Below are 23,866 nucleotides of genomic sequence, written 5' to 3'. Positions count from 1 at the left end.
GACACATCCCTGGTACAGCAACTGGCACTCACATGGCAGCATCCTATGCTGCCCTATTCGTGGGCCAACTAGAGGAATTCTTCCTAACTACACAGAATCCCAAGCCCCTCATCTGATTCAGATTCACTGATGAGATCTTCATAATCTGAACTGAGGGTAAGACACCCAATTCACATCATTCTAGAAACTCAAAACCTTCTGCCCCATTTCCTTCACCAGGTCCTCCTGGGCCTAACAAACCACCTTCCTTATTGCAAACCTCCATCTCAAGGATGGCTTCATCAGTATCTCAGCCCACATCAGATCTGCCAACCACCATCAATACTTCCACTTTGACAGCTGCCACCCATTTGACACCAAGCAGTCCCTTCTACTCAACCTAGCCACAATTGGTTGCCACATCTGTGGAGACGAGCAGTCCCTCTGAAAATATCATGCCAAGAGTCTCATTGAGGCCTTCACGGATAGGAATTACCCTCCGCACTTTGTCCCAAAACAGTTCTCCTGTTCATTACCTCTTGTCACCTGCTATCCCTCACATACCCACGAACTGGCACAAAGAAGCAACCCCCTCATGAATCAGTACCACCTAGGACTGTAGGACTGGAGTAACTGAATTACATTCTCTGTCCAGGTTTTAACTACCTCTCACTGTGCAATGAAATGAGAAATATCCTGCTTACACCCCCCCCCCTTCCCTGCCCCATTGTGATATTCTGCTGCCCAACCAACCTAAACAATATCCTTGTCTGTTACTATTCTGCTCCTGCTCCTAACCTCTTGCCCCATGGCTCAGAGCTCTGCAATAGATCTTAATGCAAAACCTTTCCCATACATCCTCCTACCACCACCTACTCAGACTTATCTCTGGCATCCCCTATTCCATCAAAGTCAGGGTCACCTGTGAAAGCAGCCATGTGACTTAGCTGCCTCCAATGTGCCTCATTCTACATGGGGAGGACAACTAACAAATTATTTGACTGCCTGAATGGCCATTGCCAAAATGTGGACAAAAGACAGCTGGACCGCATAGTTGCTGGGCATACTGCCCAATATGATTTGCTTAACTTTAATGACTGTTTCACTGCCTGTGTCACCTGGATGCTTACTATCAACACCTCCTTTTCTGAACTGTACAGATGGGAACTCTCCCTACAACATATCCTTTGTTGTCTTGAGGCACGTGTCCTCAACCTTTGTTAGTCTTTGTTCTGCACCTGCCTGTCTCCTTCCATGCTTCCACTCCAATACTACACATGTCTTCTGCCCCACCAGTACACCTACATAATCCTTTGCTTTTTCCTATTTCTCTACTCTCTCCTTCTTGCCTTTCCCTGCAAATCCTCCCAATGCTGCACCTAGCAGATCTATCCTACCCACAACTCATTTCTGCATGCTCCTACAACCAGCACTAGCACTTCCCCCACACCTACCCTGTTATCCTTCCCCCAGAAGCCACACCTCTTCTCTTCCCCTACTAACCAAACAGCTAGATTGCTGCTCACCTCTGTCACGGTTGCAGTCAGGCCTTAATGCCCAGAGATGACACTGGCCACATGTGTGTGTGTGTGTGTGTGTGTGTGTGTGTGGACTTCCCTAGTTGTAACCATATATGCACAAGCAACAGCATACCTTTAATCATTATAATTATCTTCTACTTTCCTTTTATACTTTTGTTTTATTGTGTGATTCTTTTTACCTTCATTTTGCAACTGAAAAGTAAATTCTAGTACAAAAATATCTTCTTGTGTATACTGCTGCCAACCAGATCTCATATTATCGTTTCTTGAAATATATATTATTTTATTTTATTCATGATTTTTTGAGATCACTGTAATGTGGTTGTTTATGTAAATAACACTGAAGAAAGAACTACTACCAGCCACACTTTTTGATAAATTATTTATTTTGCCACAACTGAAGACACGATGGTGGACCAATGTGTGCACATCTGACATCATGTCATGGTTGTATCAAGATGGAGATGGTGCAGCAATGGGATACTTCTACACTTCTGATCTATTTACTCTGCAAAAAGAAGTTGAAGGGTCACTCTTTTGTAGCCTTATTGTGTTCTCCCTTGTGATGCAGAAGTTCTAAATTTAGCTCTGTGGGTTTTCTGGCTGTAGTGGCTGACAGCACACAGAAAACACCAACCAATTATGATCAGCACTTTTATTAAATTTTTGTAATTTAACAAAACACAAGAAAGACACTACAGAAACTCACAACATGCACATTACAACCTCAGTACACAAGACCGAACCAAAGAACTCCGTGTCCCCAAAGACTGTTTACGCTGCACTTCGTAGGTGGCAGTTACTCGTGGTCGAAGGTCGCCACAGAGGCCCCCCCCCCCCCCCCCCCTCCTCACTACCCTGCTGCCCCCTGCCCGGGAGTGCGGAGCACTGGGGGAAGGATGTGGGCTTCTTCCTGTGTAGTGGTGTTGTAGGATGCTCGCTGGTTGGTAGAGGCGTGTGTGAAGAGTCCATGCTGTCTGTGCAGGGTAGACTAGTGCTGGTATAATCCACTGTCCAGTGGGGGGGGGGGGGGGGGACAGACTGGTCGACCTGCACGTATGAACTAGTCTGGCACAGAAGATGTTGGTGTTGCAGTACAGGCAGAGAAGGGGATGCGAATCTTGAGCATCCCGTCGGTGCTGTATGTTGCAGCTATGCCAGCCATATCCACCCCGTTTGGGATGGGTACTGTGTGCAGGATGGTGATATGTGACATGGGGGTTGCAAGGAAAGCTCATCGCGTGGCCACTCAGAGACGTTGATTGAGATGCAGATTTCCTCAACAGTGGACATAGGGGGCACTAGGGGAGGTGGAGGGGAAAAATAAGGTAGTTCAGGGGAAGCACTGGAACAGTCTGTGGGGGCACTGGCTGCCGACACTTGCGACGGCGTGATGTCACATGCAACATGTGGTTGGGCCTGAGTGAAATGAGAGTGGAGTACCGCCACACGCAACAACTGAGCTGCCCACAGGTGTAGGCTTGGTGCACATATGATCATGGTGGGGGGCAGGGGAGTGGGGGTTCTGTGTGAGCTGGGAGTCGTCACCTGATGGAGGAACACTCAACTCAAGAGGGTGTGGTACAGATTCCTCGATCATCCAGGCTGGTTTCACGCACTGAAGGGAAACTGACTTCCGACAGCCACTGACGAGAATGTCCATAGTATTATCCGTGCGAGCCACTACTCGATGCGGGCCAGCAGAGTAAGGTGGCTGTAATGCCGGTTTAACTGTGTCATCTTGTAACATAATGAACTCGCAAGGGTCCAGTGCCAAATGCAGGAAGACACGAGGGCGGGTGTGTGGTCGTGGAGGGGGCATGCGGATCACACTTATGTGCGTCTGGACACGTTCAACTAGGGCGGGGAGGTCAGACAGGGCAATGATTGCTTCGCCGTTGATGAACTCTGTGGGGAGAACTAGGGTCTCACCATACAGGACCTCTGCAAGTGAAGCCTGGAGGTCTGTCTTGTAAGCCGTGCATATTCCCAACATAACCCAGGGAAGGGCGTCGGACCACTCACCGCCATGGCACATGAGGGCCGATTTCAGAGTCCTGTGCCGCCGCTCGACTAGTCTGTTGCTCTGTGGATGGTGGTAAGCTGTAGTGTGGAATCCATCCACCCCACAGAGTATACAGAGTTTGTTAAACAGCAGGGATTCAAACTGCCTTCCCTGGTAGGTGATGGTGGATCTGGGGTAGCCGAATCGAGCTATCCAAGATGATAGAAATGCACGTGCTACGGATTCCGCTGTGATGTGCTGCAGGGGTATTTGCCTCCACCCAATGTGTAACACGGTCATTGACAGACAGGATATACCTGAAACCATCAGACATGGGTAACGGTACTACAAGGTCCAAATGCACATGTCGGAAGCGGCCTTTCGGGATGTTGAATTTACCAAGACGGGGTAATGGATCTCTGTGGTGTATTGCTAAATTAAGTGAATTCCTATGGGCCATTTTGACCTCAGACTTTATATACAGGGTGCCTAGAAACAGCCCGATAAGCTGGTAAGTGTGTTGCAGGGGAGGTTGTGCTGAGAAATAGCTGTTAAGGGAAAAAGTTAATACAGTGTATTATTTCTGAGTCGTTTAGCTTTGAAGTTACAAAGTCTGGTCATTGCTCATGCAAATTCAAGCACCTGCACACGCTAAAATGCTAAATAGCTTGGAAACTCCACAATAAATGGATTTGTTTCTTAACAATTATTTCTCAGCCCAACCAACCCTACAACACCCTTCCAAGCATTTCAGTCCATTTCCGACCACACTGTACGTGTGGCCAGATAAGTATGGCTCCAAAGCCACAAGCCTTTGTTTGGCATAGCTGACCATTAGAATGGACCCAAGAGGTATGTCACTTACTTCTTTCCTTACTGTGTTTCTGAAAATTAGGTTCCCTGCACTTTCAGCATCTCCAGGTTGCTTTTGAGTAAAAATTCGAGAAGGTATAGCTCTTGGTGTTGTTGCCTCCCCAAACCAGGTTGTCGGCATTGGCATCACAACCAACCAGCAGTTGATAATTCAGCTGTGAGAAGCTGCCTACTGGTCTTCTCATTTCCTGGGAAGGAGGAGTACTGTCTCTGTAAGGAAGGTAGCTGAGACTAGTCCAAGGTCCCTCATGCTTCCTTCCTCACACTGTTCCATTCAGATGGTCACTAAGTCTGCTGTTGTGATGAATGAAATTCCATTTTTTACGTAAGTGCATGTTTTGGAGTTCCTTAGCTTTCTAGCATAAATCAGCTTACATCCAGTTCCTGCGAGGCATGAAATTTCCCCTTCCTGGATCAGGGCTACATCCACCTCTGTCTTCCCAGAAGACAACTCAAAGTGGCAGTTACTCCTTGTAGACTCCATTTTGTCGCCATTGTCACTACCACTATCCTTGAATACCCTTACAGTAAGTAACCTTTGAGAACCGTAAGTACAATCTCAGGTCCTTTGGCCACATTGTCAACAGAGATTTTTCACTGACTTTACCACTAGAGTTTGACATCCAGTAGAATCTTTTCGTTGATTGCCCTACAATCCTCTGTCAAGACTTTCTGGTTCTGTGCCATTATCTTATTGAACAGAGTATTTGAGGAGTGTCCTTGAGAATTTTTGGTAGCCAGATTGATACCTTTGTGGTCTTGAAGAGCTCAGCTGCTGTCCTGACAAGCGCTTTCCCCTCATTCCACATTGAGAGGGGTGTAATGACCTTCCATTTGTATGACACCCACAGTGACTTTGGGTCCAATTATGTTGAAATTTATTGCCAGTGTGACAGCATTACCTCACCTTTCACGTGACATGATGTTCTGAGCTCAGCCTTTCTTTTGCAAGTGTCGACACCTGTTGTTTTGAAACCTGAGGGTGATGTTGCAGGGTGCCTTGCTTTTGCACCTTTACAAAGGAAGGTTGTAAGGAACTGTGAGACAAATTTCTCATATCCGCAAGTGATGCCAGGGTTTCAAAAAAGTGATACTTTAATTCTTTTGCAAATTAATTAATTTATTTGTTTATTTACCTAAATAACCTTTTGGAATATATGATAAATCAGTTTTTACTTTGCTTCTTGATGTTTAATTTTCTTTGCTCCCATATTTCCTTCATCCTTCAAGAGTGTAATTCCTTTTCTTCCTGGGTCCACTTCCTTCAGTTTGCTGACTTATTTCTTTCCTGAAACTGTGCTTTCCTGTTGCTTTTCTAAAAAATGTTTTGTTATTTATTATGCCCCTTCTGATTCCATTACTTAACGTATCTTTGCCAGTAACAGTGAATCATGTGGGTCTGGATTTTTAACGGTGTAGTAAAATCTACTTGGTTAGTGTGTTATCATCCACTAAGTATATGCGCACATAAAAGTGTTGTCTTCTTTTCTTTATTACCTCAGTTAGTGTCTCTATTTTCAAAAGAGTGCTCTGTTTGATCTTAACTTGTGTTCAGAATTGCTATTATTGTTAGGTCCCAGCATTTTTCTTAGAATTCTTCTTTCAGCTTTTATTATGTGTGTTTTTTGCCATATGAAATGTCCTTTACATTTAATGTACTCTATTTTCTACTGTTATTTTATCTTTTGTATTGTTTGTTATCCATTCTCATAGGTATTTAACATGATTTGTGTTAGATATTGTGTTGTTATTAATTTTATAATTTTTGGGGGCATCTGTGATATATGTCATCAACTGTGTTTTTCAAACAATACTGTAGTCCTATTTTCGCTGATTTGTTCCTTGCAACTATGTAGCGAGTTAGTAATTAACACTGTGCTCTCTGCAAAAGCTAGATCATCTATGGTGATTTTATTTGGATTTCTGGCTAGTTGAACACCCCTAGTATTGGCTGATTTCTCCCAGTCTTTCTCTGCCTTCTCTAACACATAACTGAAAAGTAGAGAAGACAAACCACCTCCTTGTCTTCCAGCTGAGTTTATTTTAAAAGGTTTTGATAGTTTCCCATAAAATTTAATTTCTGTATTGCATTTGTTAAAGTTCCTTGTCCACCATCTTTAGTCAAGTTGATGTTCAGCATGCTCCTCAGCAATGAAACCTTTGCTCAAATTAATGAAATTTAAAAACATTACATACATCAAAAAAGCTTTTTTAACTATATAATCATGAATATTCTGTTATATTGTAAGATCAAAATAATGTGAAATTAGATCTGTAAATCCTCCCTGCAATCTGAAGATAAGCTCAGTCCAGAAACAAGTTATGGTGAAATCAAATATTTATTTAAAAGTATAGCAGGTTGCCATTTTTTCTTCAGTGATATATTTTTTTCTCTGCTTACAGAAATATTTCAGACTTCATATGAATCATCCCACAGAAATTTCTTCAAAATGAGATTATACACTAAATTCCAATGGCTAACACATATTCCTGACAGTCTGTATCATTTCCAAAGTGCAGAACAAATATTGTACCACTTGGATAGTATATTTATATTTACTACTGCAGCATACATTCCTGCTTTGGATTGAAATGTCTACCTCACTCTTTTTCTTAATTATGTGTGAATAAATTATAATTGTATTAAAAGGAAAATTAACTTGAAGAAACTATAAAATTACAAAGCGACAGTATGTGCTTGGCCATAATTTATCTTCGGGAGGCGAAATTTTAGTACTGTCGATATATACATTTAAAAGTGAAAAAACCAATCCTAGCTTTTGGAACTATTAGTTCCTTCCTCAAGCAGGAAAGAGGGATGGGTTGGGGAAGTTTAGAAAGGGGTGACAGGTTACTCTGCCCACAGGATAAGAGGAACCCACCTGTTGGGAGGACGAGAGGAAACAAACTTGAAGAGGAAGTATCAGAACCTGCTCTTTGTTGCTCTCACCCTGAGGTGTGACTGACCTGCCACTCCTTTCTAACCTTCCCATTCCCCAACCTATACCTCTTTCTTTCAGGATGAAGGATCTAGTAGTTCCAGAAGTTAGGGTAGCGTTTTCACTTTTAAATGTGTCCATCACTAATTTGGAATTTTATCTCATGAAAGTTAATAATTTTAGAATAAGTTAATACTATCAAATATTTATGATGATGTACAAGTTATCTTGATACTTACGATCTTTCTCAGAAATAGATTTTTCTGTGCTTCTAATTAAGTGTTGTGTGGAAATATGTGAGGAAAAATATCAAAGAGATAAAAACTGTTATGTGCATGAAAATAATACCAGGCAAAAAGACAAAATCCATTTTCAGTAAGTAAGGACAACAGCCTTTAAAACCTCCAGCACAAATAGCAAAAAACAAATGTACTATAGTCTGCCACATAAAATTAAAGTTATTTCTTCATTTTCTCTGTTTCACCAACCCTTAATGGCATTCTTATTAGATCACTGCTTCTATTCAGTGGCAGAATTCTTAAACCATGTGAAGTTCAACAGACATGAAGCACGAATATGTAAAAACTACTACTGATGCTAAAGCAAGATCAAATACACTCCTGGAAATGGAAAAAAGAACACATTGACACCGGTGTGTCAGACCCACCATACTTGCTCCGGACACTGCGAGAGGGCTGTACAAGCAATGATCACACGCACGGCACATTGGACACACCAGGAACCGCGGTGTTGGCCGTCGAATGGCGCTAGCTGCGCAGCATTTGTGCACCGCCGCCGTCAGTGTCAGCCAGTTTGCCGTGGCATACGGAGCTCCATCGCAGTCTTTAACACTGGTAGCATGCCGCGACAGCGTGGACGTGAACCGTGTGTGCAGTTGACGGACTTTGAGCGAGGGCGTATAGTGGGCATGCGGGAGGCCGGGTGGACGTACCGCCGAATTGCTCAACACGTGGGGCGTGAGGTCTCCACAGTACATCGATGTTGTCGCCAGTGGTCGGCGGAAGGTGCACGTGCCCGTCGACCTGGGACCGGACCGCAGCGACGCACGGATGCACGCCAAGACCGTAGGATCCTACGCAGTGCCGTAGGGGACTGCACCGCCACTTCCCAGCAAATTAGGGACACTGTTGCTCCTGGGGTATCGGCGAGGACGATTCGCAACTGTCTCCATGAAGCTGGGCTACGGTCCCGCACACCGTTAGGCCGTCTTCCGCTCACGCCCCAACATCGTGCAGCCCGCCTCCAGTGGTGTCGCAACAGGCGTGAATGGAGGGACGAATGGAGACGTGTCGTCTTCAGCGATGAGAGTCGCTTCTACCTTGGTGCCAATGATGGTCGTATGCGTGTTTGGCGCCATGCAGGTGAGCGCCACAATCAGGACTGCATACGACCAAGGCACACAGGGCCAACACCCGGCATCATGGTGTGGGGAGCTATCTCCTACACTGGCCGTACACCACTGGTGATCGTCGAGGGGACACTGAATAGTGCACGGTACATCCAAACCGTCATCGAACCCATCGTTCTACCATTCCTAGACCGGCAAGGGAACTTGCTGTTCCAACAGGACAATGCACGTCCGCATGTATCCCGTGCCACCCAACGTGCTCTAGAAGGTGTAAGTCAACTACCCTGGCCAGCAAGATCTCCGGATCTGTCCCCCATTGAGCATGTTTGGGACGGATGAAGCGTCGTCTCACGCGGTCTGCACGTCCAGCGCGAACGCTGGTCCAACTGAGGCGCCAGGTGGAAATGGCATGGCAAGCCGTTCCACAGGACTACATCCAGCATCTCTACGATCGTCTCCATGGGAGAATAGCAGCCTGCATTGCTGCGAAAGGTGGATATACACTGTACTAGTGCCGACATTGTGCATGCTCTGTTGCCTGTGTCTATGTGCCTGTGGTTCTGTCAGTGTGATCATGTGATGTATCTGACCCCAGGAATGTGTCAATAAAGTTTCCCCTTCCTGGGACAATGAATTCACGGTGTTCTTATTTCAATTTCCAGGAGTGTATAATGAGTTTAGTACTATTGCACTATTAAAACAAATTTTGAAGTTATATGTAACCTCTCTCTCTCTCTCTCTGTGTGTGTGTGTGTGTGTGTGTGTGTGTGTGTGTGTGTGTTTGTGTGAGAGATGCAAATGACTTCCCACAATCTGTAGAGATTTACTGGATGAATAAATAAATAAATATGAAAAGAACTGAAGCAGATCTAAAGAAACATCAAGAAATTATATACTGTTGTAGACAGAAGATTTCTTCAGTGATAACGATGTATAATTGTGTCTGTAGGTACCTTTATATGAAATTGTGTTCAATAATTTGGTTAACCTTATTTGCTAAGCCTTAATGCCAGGTCAGTCTTACAAATGTGACATTGTATGAGGCATGTAAAGTGATGATTAACATTTCAGTTGTCCGATTGCTGTATCCAACTTCTCAATGAGAGTGTAATAGAGGCCTGACAAAAGAGTGTTCTGCAGGTTCATGTATTGCAGGCATGCTCCTGCTGAGCACTATGAAGGCAGAGGAAAGTGAGGCAGAGGGGTTGGAAGGGAAAGGAAGGTTGTAGCTTGGTACTACAATGTGCAGTGGCAAGGTTCATTGGAAATACTGTCATTTGTAGCAGTAATGACGCAAGAGATGTGTTCACTCATCTCAACAAGCTCCACACATTCCACTGGCAGATCTAGGGTGATACACTTAAGTTATTCAGCCAAGAAAAAATGTGAAAAATTAAGACTGAATTGTATGTGTTCCTAAACTGCATCATATGTACTTTGAAATATCTGAAAGTACATGTTACTTTCTGGAAGTAAGTTTTCTAATACTTGAAAAACATGTTTTAAATAATAAATGACATATATTCTCAGAATAGCCAGCTCACAGAACTGCTTCAAAGTTAATGCTCTAATAGCAACTAAAAGTCTCTTGTGTACTATTCAAGAATTTCTATTTAAAATTTAGCAGTAATTTCACATATTACATTCACACTAACAGTCCATAGTTACAGCAAAATCATGATATTCTGTCACTAAATGCCTACATAGGCAGTTTATAAACAAACTCCATTTGACTCAATGTTCAACTTAAAGTGATGCTCACCAAAAATACCACACAGTCTTTTAGTTCATAAGCGACTTTTATGTAATATTCTGTGTGGAGTTAATGGCAAAGAATAAGAAAGACCTGTTTCACATCATCAAAATACCTTATCTAAACTATCCTTAAAATCTGATATCATAAATAACTCCATTTTTAACTGCCCATGATCTCATAGTTACCAGTAAAACACATTTCAGCAACATTTTGGATAAGTCAACAGATCCACCATGTACACGACCTTACACACTGGTGATTTAGTTGCAACACCTTGACTGTAGCCCACACAATACATCTCCTAACCTGAAAATGCAAGAAAGCAAACTTTTCTGATTGGCTATGAGCATGTGAGAGTTACACTAGTTCTCATATCATTAAGAAAAACCCCCTTTACTGACCAACCAATTTTTTAATTGCCAAAAAATCATTTCTAAGCCTCTAAATGAACATTGAATAATTATATATTTATTCATCTTAAGGACCAGATTAAAGATAGTGCTTCTCCAACACAATTACCAGCTGTCTTCACATTTTTCCATTCACTCAGTGATGTGAGTCACTTCACTATTGCACAATGTTATTTCAAACACTGAGCCTTTCATAATTGGATACAAATTCAAGAACATATGCTTCCTGTTCACTCTGAACACATTCTAATAATATACAAAGTTTTATTTGTTTTTAACTACTGAAAAGTTTTGTGTGTTAAGTAAATTTTTATAACTTCAAAACTATGGAAGATATTCACTTTAAATTTATATGGCAAATTCATACTTTTATATAATTGCACAGGAAAACATTTCATGTATATTAAACAATGGAAACAATTTAAAGTAAAATCAACAATTTGGCTTTTCTCATTTGTAGTTGAATGCACAAGCACCAGTAAATCCATCAGAATTCATGAGAGAAAGAAACCAAGTGTGATGGCACATCCATTATCTGTTGTAACTTGGACACACAACACAACCAAGAATGTTAATACAACTTTATTGGACTGTGGCATGTACACCAATCACCATAACATATACTGAATAAAATAAGATACGACAAATGTATGTGAGCAGTAATAACATGATAACTAAGTATGAGTATAGCATGGCAGGGTGTAAATAGGCACTCGCCCGTGGTGTGCTCTATCGGAAGTTCACAGTATGGGTGTAAATAGGCAATTGTCCGTGGTGTGCTCTATCGGAAGTTCACAGTATTGCTCTTTCATGGCACACTCTCTTGGATGACAACACACTGCTAATGCACACAGCTTTGCACACATTACTTCATTCCTCTTCCCTTGGGGAACAGCTCAGATTCGTGAGGTGTCCATGCCAAGTTCCTCTGCGAGACTCTGACAGAGTTGTGCTGACACTGGAGCATATGGTCAGAAGTACTTGGAGCATGGGCAGCATTGCAGTCCCCTTCTCATGTCAGCCCATACAGTAGGATGGGTGATGTTACTGTGAGCCCCATGTTCACATCAGGTCCAGAACCTGGTGACCGAGATGGAGGAGATGGCTCCAATGTAAAAGACGGCTGCATCTGTACTGGTAGCAGTATTGGAGAAGCTGTGCCAGGTTCATCCACTAGTGATGGGAGACCCTGCATATGTTGAGGCAGGCACCCACCCACATCAGGTGATCCATCAAGTGACACAGACTGGCATGGTGATGTCAGTGTCCTGGCCGGGGTTATCGGTCATCCATTCGCAGGCCCAACTGGTTGTGATGACATGCACAGAGGCCCTCCTCCATATGGATGTCACAAGGACAATGGTTGCGGCATCAGGGGATGATGACAGGAATCCATTTTGGGCGACGACCAAACCCACATGCCCAGACAGCCACCCCGGAATGGAAATGGGACGATGGCTGCGTGGGTTGGTGTCCTTGGCAAAGCTGTAAGAAATGGAGGAGTGTCCAGGGCTGATGCCCCTGGAGCCATTCAGCGGGGCTGTTGTCGCCAAACAGCATGAACTGATAGGAAGACAGAAATCGGTCCATGGCAGTGTTGGATGGGGAGTGAGTCATTTACTTTTGCATTTTGAATGTTCTAACTAACCTTTCAGCCTCACTGTTGGACTGCAGGTGGAAGGGCAAAGTGAAAATGTGGTGAATCCTACAAGTTTTGCAGAAGGAGGCAAACTCCTGCGACAGAAACTGAGGGCCCTTATCAGAGACCAATGTTGCTGGAAGTTCTTTGATGGAAAAAATTTTTGACAAGGCTGCCACGGGGGCAGAGGTTAAGTTGATGGGCAATGAACAACATATGGGAATAGAAAGAATGCATCAATTACTATTAGCCAGTATGCATTAGAAAATGGCCAGGGAAATCGATGTGGAGGTGGTCCCAGTTCTGCGATGGTCTACGGAGACTACATTGGCTGCAGGGCAGCTTCTTGCGATGCGCATTGAGAACATGCTGCAACCAAGTGTGTGATGTTGCCATCCAAACCAGATCAAAAAACATGACTGTGGGCTAACACCTTTGTGAGTGATCCCCCCCCCCCGTGATCAGCATGCAGCAATTGCAGGATCTCTGACCATAGAGCAGAGCGAACCACTACGTGATAAGCTGAATAGTCCATATCAAGGAACAGAACACTATCAATGACAGAGTAATGATGCCAAAATACATAGTAATTATGGAGGGGGTCAGATGCCCATGGAGGCACCTCAGGCCAGTTATGTTGTATGCAATATGTCACTTTCCACACAATCGGATCAGTAATGTGTTAGTGACTGGAAAACCATTGACAGTTTGTTGAGCACATTCATCAGTGTGGAAACAGAGTAACTCCATCCAATCAAAAGCAGGGTCCGGATTGGCTGGAAGATGGCAGAGCTCTGCTTCATCTGGCTAAGGGGCTGCGGGTTTAAACAGTGAAACTAACAGCTTGTGATCCATGATTAGACGGAATTTTATATTGTACAGGAAAACATGAAACATCTTTAAGGCATGAACAATGGTGAGGGCGCCTTTCTCTATTTGTGAATATCTAGTCGGAGTCGACATCTGTGATGCTTATGCAATAGGCTGCTCAGAGCCATCAGAATACTTATGAGCTAACACCACCCCAAGCCCATGCTAGGATTCATCTGTTGATAACACTCAATTTTGACCCGGTTTGTAGGTTATGAGGCAAGGTGCAGACTTCAACATAAAATTCAGTTTGGGAAACGCTGTTTCACATGGCTGCGACCAGTGGAAAGACGTCCCCTTATTCAGCATGGCATGTAATGATTGTGCAACTGACACTGCTCCCGGCAAAAACTGATAATACTAAGCAATCTTGCTTAAAAAAATGTGGAGCTCCTTGAGTGACATAGGACGCAGAAGAGCCACAATGGCAGAGACATTCTGAGAAAGGGTTCAATCCCAGCCCTACAGACCTTGAACCAAGATAAACAATAGAGAGCTGAAAGAGGTGGCACTTTCCCAAATTGTTTTAACCTGGCAGTCTGTAATACTGAAAAGAGTGTACATTAGTGTTTAGATGTTCAGCAGGGAAGAAGCTGGAGACCACAATATCATCAAGATAATTGGCACAGACCTTGTTAGTTGTCAAGAAACCACTGAAAAATTGGTGGGGCACTGGCACGCTAAATGGTAACTGCAAGTATTGATACAAGTCAAAAGGTGTATTAATGACCAAGAGCTGTTGAGAGTCGGGAAGCTGCAAATATGTATCAGTGAGGTCGATCTTGGAAAAATACTGGCCATCAGCGAGCTTCCCAAAAGTTCTTCATGGAGTGGCAAGGGATACATGTCAATGATAGACTGAGAATTAATAGAAATTTTGAAATTGCCGCAAAGGTTTCTTGACAGTGACTAAAAGGGTAGTACATTCACTTGATATGATCGGTTGGATGATCCCAGGGGTCATGAGGCTTTTGAGCTAAACCTTGACTTGGTCACAGAGCACTATCAGCACCGTGCATGCCTGAAAGAAATAGAGTGTGGCCGAAGGTTTCATAGTGATGTTGGATTTGAAATTATTGGCAAAACCCACACCTGCAGAAAACAAGGCAGAAAATTCAGAGCATAAAGAGTCAAGCTGTGTCCAAGCCAATTGTTTGGAGACAAGATATAACTTCATCAGGAATGGTAAACTCGTTAAAGTTAAAGATGTCCAAACCAAACAAATTTTCGGTGTATGCATTTTTCACCACCAGAAAGGTCAGCGGATAAACCACAGATTTATATGTAACTGGGGCCGAGTAACTACCCAGGATTGGAATGCTGTGTTTATTGTAGGTGCCTAATGTACATGATACTAGCGCTAAGGGTGGAGAGGAGGGGGGAGGGGGAGGGGGCGAGATCCCAAATCCATGTATGTTTTGCAAGTTGAGTAATGACATGGCAGTACCAGTATCAACTCTCATGTGCAAAACCTTCTGATAAATCTTGACATCAATAAAAAGCTTATTGGATGCAACAGAGATTTCCGATACACAATTGACATATATGTCTGTATCTGTAATGGCCTGTTGGAATTTTGTGTTACAGGCAGGAGTAATATGGCCCATTTTGTAGCACTGGTGGCAAATGGCTTACTGCTTAGGACAATTTGGACTATCGAGAGTTACAGAACATGACAGACAAGAGGGAAGCATGGAGGGCTTGCGTTGTTGTTCAGTTATCAGGCTTGCTGAGCAGTTGCTGTGGCCGTGGCTGCCACAGTGAGTTGAGCCAGCCACCATGATGTTTTGCTCTCATGCAGACTGCTATCATCATATCATCCTCCTGTGAACCTTCCAACAAACGGCTTTGGAGAGTGGTCTGAACTTCTGCAACCTCATACCACAATTCAATTTGAGCATCCACAGCCCTCAAAATCTCAAACGACTGTGCAGTAGTCAAAATGTCAGAGAGGGGTTTTCATATTGATGGACCCAGTCATGAACCTCATGATAGGGGTCCAGCTGAATGATTGCATCATGAACCATTAAGTTGGCATACGACTCCTTATGTACATCAATGACAAAGTAACGACAACTGCTTAAGCCATGAAGCTCAGCTGCCCAAGTCTTATAGAAATGTTCTGGTTTCTTGTGCCACCGATAGAACTCAACTCGAGCGGCAATGATGTGCGTCCAGTTACAGTAGTATTTTGAAAGAAGGTCACACATGCTATCAAAAGAGAGCGAAGACAGATCCTGTAGAGGAGACAGTTGGCAAAAGAGTTGATAAATGTGAGGCAAAAACTAAGACTAAAAGAAATCATGGCATAAGGTAACATCAGTCAATCGAAATGCATGAAAATGTTGCCGCAGCTGTTTTTTGTAGGCTTCCCATTCTTCAACAGACTCATTGTAAGCTGGAAACAGCGGAAAGATAAATGACCAGGGTAGCAACAGGCAAAACAGGAGGTGCAAAGAGTGACACAGCAGGCAAAGTAGATTGAGACAGACCCGAACTGGCCAAAACAGATGCAAGGATTTGCAATACCTTAGTTTGATTGTGTTGCACTGTGGCGAATGCCTCCTGCTGTTGAATAAGATGCTGCAATGTCACAGTAAGAATCCCTTGCTGATCAACCAGCCGGTGTAAAATCTCATCAGTAGCACTGTCAGACATCGTAGACACCACAGAGGACCAACCGGAGACTGAAAACAGCATGGAGAAAAATTCCATACGCATCGGCACTTGTGTTGTAACTTGGACACACAGGACAACCAAGAATGTTAGAACAGGTTTATTAGACTGTGGCATGTACACCTATCGCCATAACATACATTGAACACGATAAGATAAGGGAAGTGTATGCGAGCAGTAATAACATGATAATAGCATGAGTGCAGTGTGGCAGAGTTTAAAGGCACTCGCCCATGGCAGGCTCTATTGAAAGTTCACAGTATTGCTCTTTCGCAGCACACTCTTGCTGATGACAACACACTGCTAATGTGCACGCGGCTTTCAAGTGTGCATGCATTACTTCATTGTCATTGAATCCATCTATCAGATTGGGATGGTAAACAGCACAAGCATAGCACCATGAGAGCATTTATCTTGCCTTAGTGTTCCCCCCTTTATTCCAGGTACAAGGTGATTGGTCACTATCTTACAACACAGTGTGGTCTATGATGCCACTGTTGCAGTCTTGGGTGGTAATGTGTGGCCTCTTGATGAGAGACTTTCAACAGCTGCTTCGCAGTCTCTGGCACATCTGTATTGACAGCATTGTCGAATATTAAAAACCTGAATGTTGGTTTGAACTCCACAGTTCATTACTAGGAAGGGTTCTATTGGGAACGGTATGCCCATACCTTCCTCTGACCTTTGAACAGAGGTACCTGGCCAGTTATAAGGGGACCTACAGTTAAATGTGAACTCCAAGCCATGGTGCAAGTCAGCATTTTTCACACTAATAAATATTGCCACAGGTGAAAGAAGTAATTGTGAAAGGTAAATATTCTTGGACTGCCTGGGAATTGAACTCAAGACCTTTGAACCCGTGGTCTGTCACTTAACCACTTCTTTCCCAAGAAGTTGTTTGCAATGGGGTACACAGCTTTATAAATGAAGATACAAAGCTTAGCCATTATTAACACATCCTTCATTTATTTTTATTTATTTATTTTCGAGTTCCGTGAATCCTTGACGCGAATGTATCACTAGGATGTAGAATGCGTCAGGTTATTACAGTAATAGCCACATGTAGATGATCATGAGGCAACCAATTTAACATATATAAGCAGATACATGAAAAAGGACATCCACATGTCAAATAATTACACAAAAAAATTCAGATAACAACACAGATAATAGTACAGTAATGACATAGATGATTGCATAAATAATAGTGCAGTAATGACATAGATGATTACTTTAACAAATTTAAAGTAATTCATCTAAAAAATATTCTGCCAACAAGTGATATGCTAATCTACATCTACATCAACGCAGATGAGTCAAGGGATACCTCCGCTCAGTCTGAATGGACTTCTATTAGTTGTGGTGTGCCTCAAGGCTCAATTCTGGGGTCACTGTTGTTTTTGATGTTTATAAATGATTTACCATTGTGTGCAGGCCTGCCTTGCAAGTTTACTCTTTTTGCTGACGATACCACCATCTTCATGAGTGGAAAATCAGATGCTAATTTCGAGGAGTCAGTTAACAGGATACTCTCTGAAGTGATTAACTGGTTCAGTGTTAATGGTCTCTCTCTCTCTAAACTCAAGTAAGACAAATTTTATCCAGTTCCATACAAAAAACAAAAAAAGTGAGAGAAATAAATGTAACATGTGGAAATCAACCAATAGAAAGAATGGGTGTGTCTAAATTTCTTGGAGTACATATTGATAGCAAAATGAACTGGTCCTTCCATATACAACAGAACCTAAAAAAATTGAGCTCGGCTATGTATGCTATCAGAATGATGTCTTCCATTGGAGATTGAACCACTATGAAGTCCGCATACTATGGGTATCTTCACTCCGTTATGTGTTACGGAATTATCTTCTGGGGAAATTTAGCTTTGGCAAAGAAAATTTTTGTGGCCCAGAAAAGGGCTATTAGAATTATGTGCAGAGTACCCCCTAGGACATCATGTTGTAACCTTTTCAAAAAGCTGCAAATAATGACCACTGTATCCCAGTACATATATTCGCTGATGTGTTTTGTAATTAAGAACCCTGCACAATTTCCATCAAATAAGAACTATCACAAATGTAATACAAGAGGGAAAGAAAATCCTCATTGTGAACTTAAGAACCTGACAGTTGTTCAGAGAGGTGTCAAATGGTCAGGAACAAAAAATTTTAACCATCTCCCTGACCAGATAAAATGTTTAAGAGAACATGAATCTCTTTTTAAAGCAAAACTAAAGGAATATTTGTTAAATATGTCTGTTTATACGTTAGAAGAGTTTTATGATGCAAAAAGGGAAATAGCATTTAGATAGAATTATCCATCTTGTTAACAAAGAAATGTGCTTGCAATTTTTCTCCAAATTAAAACATGAAATTTTGTATTAACACTCAAAGAAATCTGCTGTTATATGTACAATATCTGTTTTTCCTCTAAACTTTGTATTAACTATATCCAGTTATGTAGAACATTTTTTATATATTTAATGAAGACTTATGTATCTTTTTGTATGTTTGTTGTTTTGTATGTTTGACTCGTTCCACATCTCATGTGACGTGCTCACAATACAAGGTCTACAGAACATGAAATAAATAAATAAATAAAATAAAAGTTCTATTAGAAATGCATGAAATTAAACACAAATTCAAGAAGTATTACACATTATCAAAGAATTCCTGTAAAGAATAGAAAGAATTTTCCAAAAGATAAAGTTTTAGCTCTGTTTTGAATTTAGTAAGATCCCTAATGACTGATTTGATATGTACAGGAAGTTTATTGAACACTTTTATACTTGAATAATGAACTCCTTTCTGTACCATGCTGAGTTTTTTTAAATCTTTGTGAAGATCATGTTTTCTTCTTGTGTTGTGATCATGGTACGTGCTACTCATTTTTGTAAATTGCATAATTTTTGTTCACGAAGAACAGTAGTGACAAGATGTATTGACAAGGCATGGTGAGGATCCCCAGCTTTTTGAATAAATTTGTGAGAAGATCTAGGATTCACTCTACTCATAATCCTGATAACTGTCTTCTGTGCAACAAAGACTTTATTTGCTTGTGGTTCATTTCCCTAGAATATGATGCCATATGTCATAAGTGAATGGAAATAACCAACATATGCAGTTTTGATTTTTCCATGCCACAAACAGATGCAATTGAGAGAATGGCAAATGCTGCTGAATTCAGTCTTTTACATAGGTCAGTGATGTGGACAGACCAGTTTAACTTGTTATCAATATGTAAACCCAGAAATTTGGAAGATACAACTTTCACTATTTCTTTGTTCCCACATTTTATTTCAGCATTTTCCAATATTTTGTTTACTGTTTGAAACTGAATGAAATGAGTCTTATTAACATTGAGGGACAGACCATTTGCAGTGAACCAATATAGAACTTCTTAGAATATAGTGGTCGCAGTGTTCTCTAGACTGTAGTTGGTTCCTTATCAATCATAATGGTTGTGTCATCTGCAAATAGGGTGAAGTGTGCTTCTTGGGTCACACACCATGGGAGGTCATTTACAAAGATTAAGAAAAATAAGGGACCAAGCTCCGAGCCCTGCGGCACTCCTCATTTTAATGTATCCCAATCAAAGCTGACAGGCGCCTTTGCACAATTGTTTAATACTACCTTTTGATTTCTGTCATCTAGATACGACTCAAGCCACTTCCCTACTTTATCTTTTAAGCCATAGTGCTCAGCCTGTCTTAGTAGAATCTTGTGATCTACACAGTCAAATGCTTTTGACAGATAACAAAAGATTCCAACTGGTGACATTTTCTTGTTTATTGATTCAAGAAGTTGGTTGACAAATGAGAAAATGGCTTGTTCAGTTGAAACACCCTTTTGGAATCCAAACTGATTTTTATTAAGGATGTTATATTTATTATGGTGAGCCATGATTCTATTGTACATAAGTTTCTCAAGGATTTTTGAAAGACTTGTTAACAATGGAATTGGGCGGTAGTTAGAAACCTCTGCTTTATCACCCTTTTTGAAGAGTGGTTTAACAACTGCAAATTTTAGTCTGTTAGGGACAGTACCTTGATTTAGAGATTCATTGAATATTTGACACAGAACTTTAAGAATATATTTGTGGCAATGTTTCAGTACTTCGATAGATATATTGACCACACCAGTGGAATTTTTTTTTTTTTTTCTTTTCATTTGGCATATCCCCTTCTCAATCTCATCTGCTGTGATGTTTAGGGTACATACATCAGGCTAATTTTTCTCTGCACTGTTTTTTGTAGAAGGTTCATGACTTCATCCATAGACCCATTAAATCCAATTTGATCCGATGCTGTCAGAAAATGATTGTTGAAGATATTGGCAACTATTTCCCCTTCATCTACCATGCTTCCATTGTGACACACTTGGATACTGTCTGTATCCTCTGAAACTTTTCCTGTCTCCCTTTCTACCACCTTCCAGATTGTTTTTATTTTATTATTTGATCTGTCAGTTTCAGATTTGATAAACATACTCTTGGATTTCTTAATAACACTCTTTAGGATGTTACAGTACAACTGTAGTGTTCCCTATCCTGAGGTTTATCAGAATTTCTGAGTGAAAAATAAAGCATTCTCTTTTTTCTACATGAAGTTTTTATTCCCTTAGTGAGCCACTGCCTCCTACAATCATTCCGGTTTGTGCTTTTTGAAATTTTCTTAGGAAATACAGCTTCAAAAAGGGTGACAAATTCATTTAGGAAAAGGTTGAATTCATCATTTACATTTTTAGCCTGGTATACTGTCTCTCAATCTAAAGCCTGGTATACTGTCTCTCAATCTAACTGCTCCAACTGCCTACTGAAGGTTTACAGATTCTCACTGTTGATTAACCTGTATGGTCTACTGATAGAACTGCTATTGTTAGCAGGGCTTACATCGTGTATTTCCAACAGCTCCCCATTATGGTCAGAGAGACCATTTAAGATTTTTGTTACAAATATATTTTCGATTCTATTATTATCTACAAAAATATTGTCAATCAGACTTGTACAGTTCTTTGTTACCCTAGTGGGAAAGTCAAAAACTGCCCTCATATTGAAAGAATTCATTTCATTCTCAAACTCTGTTCTATCATTGTTACAGGCAAGAAGATGTACATTAAAATCACCAAGCATAATTATTTCTTTGGGTTTTGAATACAAGTAAGTTAAAAGTGGTTCTAGTTGCCTGAGGAATACACTGACCTTTCCTGAGGGAGCTCTGTAGACAGCAATAATATAAATAGGCAGTGTATTGACAAGGACTTCAATGCAACAAGCCTCAAAATGCTGGTCAACACAATATTTTTTTTACATCTATAGATTTGTACACTATATTATTTCTAACATACATTATCACTCCTCTTTTGTGCATTTTACTTCTAATATAAAAAGTTGCTAAGGTGTACTTGTCTAGTTGTAGCATTTCAATCCTTTCCTTCATATTATGTTCAGTAAAACATAAAATATGGGCATTGTTTATTGCTGTTTACATTTGATAGATATAAAAAACGTGACAATATCAGTGTACATTTTTATGCACAAAAATACGTTATTTTTAAACTATGTAAATACATTTTAATCTCTTCTTGGACAACATTTCTCTATGTTACATTGATATGCAGCAATCTATGAACTAGTTTCAGATGTACATACAGACCTACATACCCAGAGATCACAGGCCCTGCAGACCACATGCTGTTTCCGCAAACTGCCTCCATTCCTTTCCTTTTTGTGCGCAGTTCCTCCAGGAGCCTTCCACCCCAAGGAATCCCACATCCTTCACTGGGTTGTCCATCCAGGACCGCCTTGGTCATCCTATGGGGCACCTGGTGTTTAGTTTCTTATCAACTGCTTTCTTTACCTCTCTTTCTTCTGGTTTCATTTACTCTTCTGCTTCTGTATGATTGTTGGTTGTTGAATCAAGACGTACATCCTCCTCATTCATTCTCCTTTATCAAAGTTTGGTCCCTGTATATTCCTCATTATTCTTCTTTCAAATACGAATTGTTTTTCCTTTACTCATTGTGCCATGCTCCAGGTTTCTGAAATGTACATGACTGCAAAGCATATCACAGTGTTACATATTTTCATCTTAGAGTTTTTTGATTTTGAACTGAGCATTCTCCCCGAGGGAACACATGCCTTTCAATTTCTTTTTTATTTTATTTTTTTAGCTGTACATTAGGGAAGGTAGAAAGCAATAATAGCCACAAAATATTTTGTTAAAAAGTTTTAAGAAGTGTGCTATAACAAAGTGAACAAAAACCTCTGAGCCAGTGACAACAGTCTTTTGCTGAAATGAGTAACAATTATGGTTACATGCCCATACTGCTGAGATTTTAGTATAGTTTACTTTATCATTCCTTTTTTGTCTGTGTTCTTGTTTGTAAGTCAAGTATAACATGTGCAGGTGAAAGTTCAATTAGCTGAGAAAGCACAGGAGGCAGCTGAGGCGGCAATGGCAGCTTTGGCAGGAAAACAACAACTTGTTGATGAACTTGAAAGTGAAGTGCGCGAAGCACAAGAAATTCTGCAAGAAGAAAATGCAGCTTTGCAAGCCGCTCAGCAAGAAGCACAGTCAGCTATGACTTCTGCTCAACAAGCTGAACAGGAAGTACGTATGATTGTTTCAGCATCATCTGTATTTTGTTTCATTATCAGTGTTGTGCAATGAGAGAGCTGTGGAAGTGTCCTCTATTTCGGGGGCTGTGAGGTGTGTTAAACACCTCTTAAATTTGTTTGTCTAGTTATTTCCCACCAGTAGTGGTATAGAAGAGCACTCGACATACTCATTGGGATTCCTCCAAAGCCTATTATAAAATAACTATTTTTTTAACATTTTTACTATCCCTGAAGTACTCAGTCCACACTTCCTACAGATGTTAAGGCTACATCTTCCAGTTGCAGTACCACTGACAGGTTCTGTACAGTCACAGTCGATTTAAAACTGATTCACAAGTTCTGGCAGTTTAGTTGCTGTTTAAATACATGCATTCACTCTTGTCATCATTGCCCCCCCCCCCTTTCCTGTTCCATTTGTCCCCCCCCCCCCCCAAAGCTAAGGTAGATTTATCATTTATGTTAGTTTCGCATTCCTTTTTCATGTTGCAGCTCAAAGTGCTGAACTCCGCTATCCAGCTGGAAAAGAGTGCTGTGTCGAATGCTGAAACAACTGCCCAAGGAGCACAGCAGGAAGTGGTCGAGAAGACTCAGGTCCTGGATGCAGCTAAACGCCGAATTGAAGCACTCACAAATGACTTGAATAGTGCCCGTGCAGACCTGGCTAATACCAAGCAAGCAGCAAATAAAGCAGCGCAGGCCGCCCAAGCTGCCCGTACCAATGCTGCCAGAAACCGACGTAGATTGAGAGGAAGCCAAACGGCTGACTCCATTAATGGCCCAGCAGTTTTACAGGTTCAAGGCACTCCACAACAAATAAGAAGACATCGAAGGCACTTTTATCCAGCAAGGGTCTCATCTGCAGCTTAAGTCATACTGTACACTATTTCTTTGTTACATTATGGAACTTCATGCATGGAGATTGTCTTTTCTCTGAAAAGTTGAAAACGATCAGAGATCTTTACCTTAATTTTATACCGTATATATTTGCTACACTTTTAATGGTACAGGAATGGTTCTCTTATCAAGAGGACATATCATATTTATCCTGCCTCGTACTTGGAAATGCATAAAGAACAACTGATATGACTCCAAACTGAGACAGCCAAGCAGTGAACTGGCAGTCTTGGTTTCAGTTGCATACCAAAGGTGGTGTGTATATAATGATTGGATAGAGATAAAAAAGACATGTTGTAC

The 23,866-nt window shown here is 41.4% G+C and overlaps 1 protein-coding gene across 1 annotated transcript in view; it reads left to right on the top strand.

The window, feature by feature from the left end:
- LOC124799156 (uncharacterized protein CG45076-like) overlaps positions 1–23,539 on the top strand; it is a 44,487-nt gene extending 20,948 nt beyond the window's left edge. Inside the window, exons 3-4 of the mRNA XM_047262694.1 lie at positions 22,461–22,664; positions 23,162–23,539. Of these exons, the coding sequence (XP_047118650.1) occupies positions 22,461–22,664; positions 23,162–23,539 (582 nt within the window). The remainder of the gene's footprint in view (positions 1–22,460; positions 22,665–23,161) is intronic.
- Positions 23,540–23,866: the final 327 nt, after the last annotated feature.

The sequence above is a fragment of the Schistocerca piceifrons genome, chromosome 5 (assembly GCF_021461385.2).
Source record: "Schistocerca piceifrons isolate TAMUIC-IGC-003096 chromosome 5, iqSchPice1.1, whole genome shotgun sequence".
NCBI lineage: Eukaryota > Metazoa > Arthropoda > Insecta > Orthoptera > Acrididae > Schistocerca > Schistocerca piceifrons.
The sequence above is the reverse complement of the archived record's forward strand: the minus strand, read 5'-3'. Positions and strand labels throughout refer to the sequence as shown.